The 11830-nt window shown below is 36.3% G+C and overlaps 1 protein-coding gene across 1 annotated transcript in view; it reads right to left on the bottom strand.

Moving 5' to 3' along the window:
- The window catches only part of LOC107041722 (acetylcholinesterase), a 159825-nt gene that overhangs the window by 73822 nt on the left and 74173 nt on the right, over positions 1-11830 (bottom strand). The window contains exon 2 of the mRNA XM_015262409.1: positions 10434-11085. Within this exon, the coding sequence (XP_015117895.1) occupies positions 10434-11049 (616 nt within the window). The 5' untranslated portion in view covers positions 11050-11085. The remainder of the gene's footprint in view (positions 1-10433; positions 11086-11830) is intronic.

The raw sequence follows: 11830 nt of genomic DNA on the forward strand, positions 1-11830 counted from the left end.
TTGTATAGTTGATTTATACTCTCCCTAAACCCGCATTAAAAAAAAAAGAAAAAAAAATTGCTTTTACGGTTCTGGTGTTCCGTTCCGGTCACCCATCCAGTTACTAACCGCGCTCGAAGCTGCTTAACTTTGATGATCGCTAAAATCCCGTGTGTCCTGGTCTACTACTCTGAAATTCTTGAATGTGATAATTCTTATGGGCTATGTAAACCGGTAGCTGCGCTTTTATGCATACACACTTGGATCGAAACTAATAAATTATTCTCAATACATGTTTTTAAATATTTATTTATCAAATATTAATTATCGACTTGACGGGTTTTCTTCTCAACAATTATTATGATTATTAGTCTTGACCTATACGGTTGATTAGACTCATAAGTGCCAGACGTGATCATTTTCGCTCAAGATTCACCATACACGACGAGCTTGCCTTACTCCGAATAGATCAGGGCCAAGTATATAATGTATTAAGGTATGCCGGAGCCCGGCAGGGCGTATTTCCAGTTGAACAGGGCCTGACCAAGCGGGTTTGAGGTTCACCGGATACCGGCGAGGCTTAATTGAAATAGATCAGGGCCTGATAGGCGAAAAGTACGGCATGCCGGAGGCCGGCAAGCCGGATTCGCATTTGAGCAGGGCCGAATCAAGTTTATCTGAGGTTCACCCCTCTCCGGCATGCCTTACTCGGAGTGAATCAGGGCCTGATATACAACGTATTCGGCTTGTCAAAGGCCGGCTAGTCTTATTTCACGTCAATCAGGGCCGAGTACATAGCATATATACGGCTTGCCGAAGGCCGGCAAGCCAGATATGGCCCATATTCGTACCTGATTAAGTATGCCTGATGTCAGGCTGCCATACTTATATGGCACTCGGCCCTGGTGTGACATGAAGTCAGCCTTACGATTTTTTTAGTCGGGGCAAACCTCTATAATTAATTAACTACAATTTTCCATTATAAATATTTCTTTATCGATTCAGTTTCAACTTTCTCTATATGAGGTATTCCATGCTAAATGAGTCAACGGCTGACCCTCAGCCTCTTGGAAATTGATGGCAATTTTTTGCAGATTTTATCAACAGTCCATTTCAAAGATATAATTTGTTTTTGTTTTTCGTTTTTTTTCAATAACTCGACTTCCATTTATCCTATTTTGATTTATCAGGTGTACAAATGTTTTATTTCCGACAAATTGGCGATTTATGAAACTCATAGTCGAGCCTTGGGCTCCGCTGTTGCCTCCTTGGCATGGCTCATCTTGTCCTACGACTGTCCCCAAAAATATTAACACACGCGTTTAACGTTCCCCCTTTCTCACACGTGTAATGTATGCTATTTTTTGAAATTAGTGTTTGGAAAAGTCATACATAATTTTTGTTTACTACTAAACAAAAACTACTTCTAAACGGAAAATCCTACCAAACCTTGTCGTTGTGACGGGAAAGGGGGAACGGACAACCCTGTAGTGAGCGTTCCATACAGAGAGGTGATAGAATCGGTCAAAAACTAATATTAAGTTCGATCAAAATCCAATAGAGTTTTCGAGCAAAGTGCCAAGATACTTCCACGAAATTTGTTCGTATGTGCAAACACGGAATACACGCGTTTAGCCCGTAAAATACTTGGATCATTGATAATTAAAAGCAGAGGACTCTAACGCGCAATGGCTACCGCGTATGGCTGATGCAATTCAGTTGAGACGACTACTATCGAATTGAAAAGTATAGACCCTTAGGCCTCTACTTCAGAGGTTGTTCTTGCAATGAACAATAACCTAAAACATTCAACTTCATACTTCTTATAATTATTTGGTATGTCTAGAATATATTTGTAAGGAAAAAAATTGATATTAATGTTTAGGAATGTTGCAAACCCAAAAAATTCTACAGCGCCGGGGATCTATACTTTTTAACTCTATAGTAGACCGATGTTTTCAGATACGCAAATGGTTACAGGAATCACGACACCGGATTGGTCGAAAATATGATGGCTGTGCCTTCCATGACTCTCTTTCAAATAGTGACATAGGAATGAATCCCAAGTTGTAACTAGCAAGTCAGGTGTTGTAAACGAGAAGTGAATCCCGTAAACGAAAAATCACGTACGACTCACAAAAGTTACGAAAAGTGCCACTTTATGCACAAAAATCGGCAAATGAAAAGGGACTTTTCCAAGCACGTGTCTGATGAAAATTCAAAGGAATCTGGAATTCAAGGAGAGATTTCTCTGAATTTTCTTGATTTTTCCCCGGAGCAATTAAACTGAAATCTACAGTTTCCACAGGTTTTTTTATGAAATAATTAATTTTCAATGGCAAAATCCCTTGAAATTTTAGTGGAAATGTTACTTGTTAAAAGTTTCCAAGGTTCTTAGCGGAAATTTCAGTGAAAAACTTTCAACAGTGTAGCTAAAACGACAAACTGCTTTCTCCTGCTTTGCATAAAACGAACATTTTTCCCCGGCAAAATGTGTATGGCAGTATACAGAGTGTCCCAAGACTCATCGTACATATCGTAAGAGTAGCTCGGGGGGCGAAGGGGGGGGGGATTTGGAGACGAAAACTAATGAAATTTTTGTCGTTGACGCTTTGTTTACGAGTCATCAAAGAAAAAAAAGCCAGCGAATTAGACGCGATTCCCCAAATAGAGAAATATCCCATATCTCCTTTCCCATTTAAGGCGAAGGAATGTTGGGATTGAATATCCGAACGATTCCAATCAATTTCATCCCTCGATATGAAATGAAAGTGGAGATGAGAATTTTTATGTTGACTGATTTTTATGGTCACATTGCGTGTAGGAACCAATAGGATTTTTCGACCCAGTGACGAAGCATATTTTTTGTCATGACGTTCGTGAGCGAGATTTTAGCATGCGCAGCGTGCGTAAAACGAGGCTTCACGAACTGAGAAGCTTCATGAACTAAATTCATTGCGCGTTTCCTCACCCAGTCATGATGATAAAAGAACAATTTTTTTTAGATCATTGCCCAGTAACTGCCCAATCGATTGCCATCAGGATTCACATATCATGATAAATAATAATCTGTTTGACTGCAAACCAAAAAATTTTCCCCGAAGCAGAAGTTTGAGCTGACAGAAGAACCATGCTTTCAGCAAAAATATAACTGTATAATCTCTACTGCGACTTTCTCTATTATTTCCAATATTACTTATTTGTTTCCCCGCCATTGATAGTTATTGAGTGAGAAATCAAAGTCCAGTTCTGAGGAAACCTCTGATCCACAGAAAATTTCAAAACCTTTTACGAAGCTTTTTTGTAATCAGCGGAATAGTGTACTTCTTTTCCGCTTGACTTGTGTGCGTGAAAAAAAAACAGATTTTGAGGCGACAAATTATTTATCTATTTACATCAAACTATACGTTGACTCCACGTATCTTATATTATTAGACGAAGTTATCTCGATATTTTTGAGCGGAATAAATATATTTTCGGCAGAGGTAATTTTTTCTCTCAGTGTACTATCCGAAGTCTATCTAGAAATTGATTATTGGCAGCAATAGTGGAGGAATAATATTTTGGGGATAATATATCGCGTGCTAAATGGAAAAAGGTCGTATAAACCTAATCTAGGGAACATGGAATCTGGACGATTTGGGCTCTTTAGAATAATTCTAAGCCAACTTTTGAGGGAATTTTTTTTTTGGTGCATACGATCTTCTTTTCAAATATTTTTCCAATACACGGAGAAAAAAATTCAATAGAAATTACCAGAAGAAAAACATAAAAATTACGTTTCGAAACGTAATCCGCGAGCGAAGTAAAATTCAATAAAAAGTGTGAGTCGGAACTGAAATTCTACGAATCGCCATGAAAATTCTACGATTTGTTCTGTAAAAATTAAACATTCGTCTGATGACTCACCGCTGTGGGGATAGCAAGTCGTTCCGTAATTTTTCCCCAACGATTGAGAAATTTTACGGAACGGAAGGTAGAAATAATTCACTGATTTTATAAAAATCGTTGAACGTTCAAGAATTTTTTATTTTGGAGGCATAATAAGTTAGGAAGTTTCCGTAAGATTTTACTTCTTCGAGAAAAATTACGTCACAATTTCGTTCTTTGTTTGGTGATGAACCTGAAAATTCACTGAACATTTCATATTTCTTTTCTTCCATTCCTATAAACATTGCCGGAAAACGATTCCCCATAGCGGATTATGTCAATTGTTCCGTAATTTTTACTGAATATTTCTCTCCATGTAGTGTAAAAATTTAAAAAAAACACATAAAATATGTGTTTTTGTACTGTTTTCCTCTCATTCTTTCAATATTCCAGTCGTACTTTTAAAGAAATGAATATCTTTCCAGACTTTATTGCCAGAAAATTCTGGGAGTAAATTGACTAAATTCCAATATCCAATATTAACTGAGGAGATTTCATGTTCCCTAGATTAGGTTTATACGACATTTTCTACTTCGATGACCTAAAAATTCCAAAATGGTCAATACGACCTTTTTCTATTTAGCACACGATATACAAACGAATGTCATGTTGACAATACAAGATTCACAAGGCAAGATTAGTGCGGTAGTCTAGTGGTTAGGGTGTAGCTTTAGTAATCGTAGGACCTCGCGTTCGAAACCAATCGTGGGTAGAATAATTTGTGATAACAAAATCGACTTTTTGTTTGCGATAAATACCATGCGGGGTGACTAATAAGGTTATAAATGATCGTAAAAATGATTTTTGAAAATTTAATCATAAATTTTTGTTAATCATTATTAGCAATAAAACTGGACGTGTTCCTCCGGTTCGGATGCAAGGGAGTTTGCTTAGTTTTGGATTCGCCAGGCCCAATCAAATTTGGATCTAAAACGGCATTACAGTAGACTCTCGCTAGTTGCTAGCCCGTTAGATGTTCGTTTTTCCCTAACTAGCACCGCCGCGGCCGCAAGCTTCACGGTTCAGCACCTCTTCAATTGCAATAAGTAATTCACAAACTCTGTATTCACTGAATGAGCTTCTAACTATAATCATAATCGAAGTTTCATTCAGAGTGCAAAATAATAATTATTAAATTTCTCAAAAGGCCAAATTTTTTCGTCTTCGCCACCCTCTTGATTCCACTTTATTTCTTCACAAAAGCAATCGATCATTTTGTTGGAAAAATTACATGATTGATTCTGATTAGCTTTTTTGCTAATTCGGAGTATCGTTTCCTCATTCATGATCTTCTTCACAATTTTATTCGACGATGCAATTTTTTCAAATTCTCCATAAAATCCCGAAATGCTTGTGCATTTTTTTTAAACTTCGAAATTTTTGGGAAATTGTTGAGAAAATCCAAGAAATTTCACATTCAATATTGATTTTTTCAATTGATTGTTCATAATCATTTCCATTGCAAAAAGCACTCTTGCTACTTATTGACTCCTTCCTGATCTCTTTGAAATTGAATATTTAGTAAGTACCTGTATATATGTAAAAATGATGAAAACTACTATGTATAAGCATTGACATTGAAGATGTACCCATAATTGTATGTAATAATTCGCATGTTTTTTGCAATTTATTTCATTTTTTTTTCATATAGCGAAATGACCCATGAGGTTCAAATGCTCTAAATAAAAAAAAGTGCAAAAAGCAATGTGATTGATGAAAATAATATGTCCCAATTTATTAGCTGTTAAATTTTTGTATGAATTACTTGCGTATATGTACTAATTCCTAAGCTCACTGAAGGAGATTTTAATCATGATTAGAATTCAACTTCTTCACAAGCATTATTCAGAGAATCAATTGTTGGAATTCAATGCTTGTTGATACTCGGGTAAAAGTGCGTGCCAACACTGTTATAGATTTTTTAAGTGAGTTTACTTCGCTTCAGTTCATATCATCAACGTAATTGGTTGCTTAGAATGTCGTCACTTTATTTTTGTTGTGAATCTGAAATTCATATTGATGTTTCAGATGATATGATTTTCAATCCTAATCAATTTTTCAATCCTAATCAATCCTAATCAATTTTTTACTCGAAGAAGAATTTTTCCATCGAAATAATATATAATAACCAATATAAAATAACTTCGAAATTTTTGTGAAATTGTTGAGAAAATCCGAGGAATTTCTCAAATTTTTCGAATAATTTCCTTTTTCATTTCAATCAATCAGCGTACAGTGGCGGTCACGTGACTTCTTCACATTAGTTTTATTCGGAAAAGTCCGCCTTTTCTTATCAATTGTTCTACCATGGTTTATTCAAAAATTCTCCAATATCTGGGAGATACCGAAAATTTTCTATAATTTTAAAAAAATTCATGGATTTTCTCAAATTTACAGACAAACCTTCATAATTGTTTTAAATTTTCTGAAAAACTCCCGAATTATTATACATTTGCAAAAACAACCGACAATTCTCTAATTTTTTAGGAAACCTGTGAACTTCCTTGAAATGCCTATAATTTATCTCCTATTCATCCTTTTAGAGATGGATTTTGTAAAGAATTTAAAACACACAGTCATTAATGTCCAAAAATCTTTTCTTAAAGAGCGCCCAGAAATAGGACCTCCTGTGAAATTTTCACATTTCTATAGTTTTACCAGTTTCGGCTTTGCATTATTATCTCAATCAAGCTGAGGGGCTCCCTTCATATTTATAACGCAATTACGGCTGTGACATTGATGACATTTTCTATACCCTTTTTCCTGCCACATCCAATATTTGTTTACTGTCATAGATTTTTAAAAATAAATTCACTCGTTAATTCAATCAGTCTTTTCATATCACCAATATAATTGTGTGCGTAGAATATCGTCACTTCATCCTGTTTTGTGAATTTGAAATTCAAGTTAATGTCCAGATGATCTGATATAAATATCATCATTCTTATTCTGTGCTATTATGAAATATTAAATCCCAGCTTTTTATTCATAATAGAATTTTTGAATTTGGATATCATTATTATTTTTTCAAAGGAAAAAAATGATCTTCACTTTCAGTGTGGTGCATTTAGATTCGCCTATACTTGACGTAAAATATGTCAGACAATCTCATAATTCTAGCTATTGATTCTAATTGACTTTGTTTGAAATTTCATTTTTTTTTTCAACAGTACAACTGCTATTTACTCATAGTTACGAGGGAACCTTTTTTAAAAATTGAATAAAAATTGAACGTTGACTTTTCGAAATAGACTAATGAAATGATTGAAAAATCTTAATTTTCGGAGACCATGACCATTTTTAAAAGTAAATGATTCAATCATAATCAATTTTTCACTCCAAGAATAATTTTTCCTGAGTTGTAACTAATCTTTCTGATTCCAGAATTTAACCAAAAATCAATTACATGCCAAAACAATCATATGTTTGCAAGTTTGAACCATTCCATTATTTATTGCTAAGAAGGGAATGTTGAAAAAACCACGTATTTGTGGAATTTTGATCGAATGCCGCTAATTATGCATCCTTTATTTTCGAGTTTATCCTAGTCAATGCAATTGAGAAATTGGATAAGTGAAAATTTTTGAATAAAGTGTTCCGTCTTTTTCATTCTATTGAGAAAATTAAATATTCTTCGGTTTTGTGGATTAGTATTGATTTCATTAAACAATAATCGAATGAAAAAAATCGAAAACAAATTATTTATGTTAATTAGGAATTTGATCTGTTAATCCTTACTCTCTACCTCTAGATACTACCTTGTCAATTCTCAACTCTCATCACCAAAAAAAATGTCTAATTCCACTGATTATAAACGAAACCATGTGTAGAAAATATACACCGATGTATTTATTGTAGACACGATATTTGTTTCTCAATTCAGATTATCAGTCCGCTTTATAATTCACGCGTACTTTTTTCAAATAGCGCTGTCGCGCCCGTCTCGCTGATTCTCATGAACATTCACATGAAAATGCGTCGTGCGTGCGCGGCCATGACATTTTTGACATACTCTCCGCCATGACAGTTTTCAATGCATGCTTTTTATTAAAAGGAATGTTTTTTTATAAAGAGGATTTAGTAAGGATGTTTGAATTTTCACTTAAGATTCGAGATATTGCCCATGCTTTTTTTAAAGTAAAGATTCCATTCGATGATTCCGTGAACTGAAAATTTCCTCGAATTGTTATTAAAATCTGGGAATTTTTTCAATTTTTTTTAGAGAGCTCGAGAGATTTGTGAAATTGGTGCGAAAAATCGACAAATTTGTCGATTTTTTAAAATTAACTAATGTTTTGATTTCGGCAAATCAGAATGCAGTGTTCAAAGTCACATGACACTTCCACATCATTTTTATTTATCAACTTTGCAATCCTTTATTGTGTTACTTTTTTCTTGGAATTCACATGAATTTTATAATATTTTCTTTTGTAATAACCAAATTAGTATGGGCATACGCGAACAATATTATCTGATAGATATGATTATGAATTATTTGCTCGTTCCTTATTTCAGGCTAAAAACACACTTTGAATCTCGCGCTCATTTTCGCAAAAGTCGCTCAGGAAAATGCCCAATTCACAGAGCACATTTTTTTTACAATGCCATCTGCCGTCTCCCTGAAGCTTGTTCTCATTCGAGACATTTTGAGTTCGACTTTTTTCAATTCGAGTTTTTTTACTGGTGTCTTTTATTAAAAAAGGAGGATTTATCTAACTAATGAAAATAGTACGTAAAGATGTTGTTCATGTGGATCCACCATGCGATCTCCAAAACCCATGAGAGAATGTGTGCCGCCATATTCAACATGGCGATGAGCATTGAAGTTGATCACGTGATCACTGGGAGGTCGCCATGACAGTTTTTACTCATGAATCTTTTTTATTGGGATTGGGATCCCCTTCTCGGATGCTGCCGCCCACTCTCGGTCGCCTGATCGCTTTCTTTTGTCTTCCGTATATAAACACAGAGGTCCAAATAATTTTATTTGAAAATCAAACTATCCATTCTCTTTCGTTTTTCTGAAAACTTGGGCCGGCATTGGTTGAGGAGTGGGGGTCGGTGGAAAATTGCTCATTTCGTGGAAATGGTATCCCTACAACTCTTTCGATGGGCAACTAGCGAGAATCTACTGTACACGTTTGAGCAGGATCTGATCAATTCATATCATCACAATCTGGACCTGATCTAAATTTCCACTTAGGGAAGTCTCATTTTTTCAGCAGCAAGATGAGGAAAATTCCACAATTTTCATGAATTTTCAAGTGAAATGAATATTTACCGTCAAATTCTCTTGTATTTTAAAGGAATTCCTGCAAAATTCTCGGCATTCCAGGATCTTTTGGGAGAATTCCCTGAAAATTCAGAGGAATCTAAAATTCAGGGAGAGATTTCTCTCAATTTTCCTGAATTTTCATTAATTTTCCCGGAATAATTAAACGGAAACTTACAGTTTCCAAATAAACCACGAATTCATCCATGAAATTATGAATTTTAACTGCCAATATTGCTTGAAATTTCAGTGGACATGTTACTTGTTAGAAATTTTCAAAACCATCCGGAAGCCATCAGAATGAATAATTTTCAAAACTCTTAGCGGAAATTTCAGTGGAATATTGTTACCATTGTTCTTAACAAAGGGCCGGAGATGAAATTTCTATTAGATTGTTTGTCTTCGAATAACCCCCTGAGCTGCCTTCACGATATGTATGACTTTTGGAACACTGTAGAATAACGAATAGGTACTGCCAGAATAGTATTTTTCCGGGCTTTTGCGATGGGGTTTTTGGGCGGACTAACCACCCGAATAAAAAAACCCATCATAACAGCTTGAGACAAGATTGTTTTGTAGTGATTTTCAAGTTTCCGAGTTTGGGTAGTAATAATTTTTTCTTCTCGTATATTCTTTCGGGTCTTTACGATTTGTTCCCTTCCCACCCCCAACCCCCTGTACCGCATTCGCCGAAGGACAAGGGAAAACCTCATTTGAGGGAAAAACCTGCCCAGGGACAGTCGTCTCTTGCGAGACTCCCGCTCGACAATGAAACCGTGAGATTTAGAGTGTCACAAATTTTGGCCCCCCCAGCCGGGAATCGAACCCGGGTCTCCCGCATGCCAATCCCACACTCTAACCACACAGCCATCGCCGTCGGTAGTTTGGGTAGTATGCAATTCCAATTCTCAGATGAGGAATCGTGAAAAACAGTACGAAAATAGTATATTTTTGCTTGCACAGAGAATAGCAATTGTTTTAACTAACTAAATCTATTTTTGCAATAAAGATTTTTCATCTTTTTTTTGTCAATTTTTAGCTCGCGATTTTTTGGTTCAAACGAGACTTGTTTGAGGAAACTTTATTGTTTTCTATCAGTGTGAGTGCAGATTGTTCATGAAATTCCTATTTTTTCTCATAGTGAATGAATCTTAACCGATCGCCATTGACAAATTTCATTCCAAGTAATGAATATTCCAATTATTCCATTCAGCCACTCCCTCCCTTCATGAAAAACGAGAGCATGACTTACCGCCAAATATCCACACCATGACAGCCGCATTGTTCGGCCTGGGATGAGGCACCACGACATTCACATATAGACAGTCCTCGCTCAGTTCGGTGTTGGGATTCCACATGGTTGCACCAGAGAAATCACCGAACACCTCATCATATATTTGCACACAACTATTTGGTAATTTGGTGGCATTTAGAATGCCATCCCATTTGTCCACGGACCGAGGATGCCGAAATCTGAGACGTCCAATGGGCTTTTGGGCGTAGGGTATGCTGTAAAAGGCATCGACTTTTTTGCCACTGGGTGCTGTCAATGTCGCACCCCGTACACGTCCTTTCCTGGTTTGTACTACTAGAGGATCGTCTGGACTGCTCTGCGCCTCTGCATGGGGCAGTGGCTCCTCCATCACGTGGGGTACTCTTTTCGACTGTTGCTGCTGCTGGGACTGGTGCTGCTGTTGACTCAGTGAACTCTGTTGACTTATCTCCTCGTGGGATAGGTCAGCATGATGTCTACTTCTATGGGATGGTGATGCACTGGCGCCAAAGTCTAGGGTTGTCGCAACAACAACAGTCAGGACCACCAGTGTTTCCACGTTCAGGAGGGCGCTACGACCTCTCGTCATCGCCATCGTACTCGCGCCACTCCTCTCCACTCCCCTTCGCGCCTGCACGATACAAAAATTAATAATTAAACATTGACAGTTAGAAATTTTTGATTGAAATCTACTTTTCAGCAAATTGTGAATTCCAAGGGATTCAGTTTTTGAAATTTTATAATTTCATGAAAAAATCTAAGGGAACTGTAAATTTGAGTTTAATTATTTCATGAAAATTAATACAAATCAGATCCATTCAAGTCACTAGATTTTTGAATCGATGGAAAATTAAGCGTAATTTAGTACTGAACATTTATGTTTTAACTGAAAATAACTATTTTGTCATTCATGCCCGTTAAGTGGCGTTTTCGTGGTGTGTTTTAGAACCCGTAAGTGGGATTTACCAGGCCATGGGCCGGTAAGTAAAAACTAGCCCCGATTTCACGATTTACGGGCCATGGCCTGTTAAGTAAGACGTGAAGTGAGTCCCTCTTACACTATAGCTCGTGCGGCTGAACTATAGTTTGCCACCAAAACCCAAAAATTCACGAGGAAAATCGTAATAAATTCCGTTAAACAAAAGAGCGAAATGAATTTCATTATACTCGACAGTGACGAAGAGGAGTCACAAGACATTTTTAGTGAAGTGAATAATACCAGTGACGACGCAGCAAGTACGTCAGCACAAATAGTGGAATTTTACCTTGTGACACATTCTACTTCATTTTTTCATTCCAGATCGGTCCGTTAATTTAGAATTTATAATTTATCATTTCCCTCTTTTCAATTTTGTTTATTTGGTCTTTCTTCAGTG

This window comes from Diachasma alloeum, unplaced genomic scaffold, assembly GCF_001412515.2.
Source record: "Diachasma alloeum isolate Michigan unplaced genomic scaffold, Dall2.0 Dall_scaffold_00374, whole genome shotgun sequence".
NCBI lineage: Eukaryota > Metazoa > Arthropoda > Insecta > Hymenoptera > Braconidae > Diachasma > Diachasma alloeum.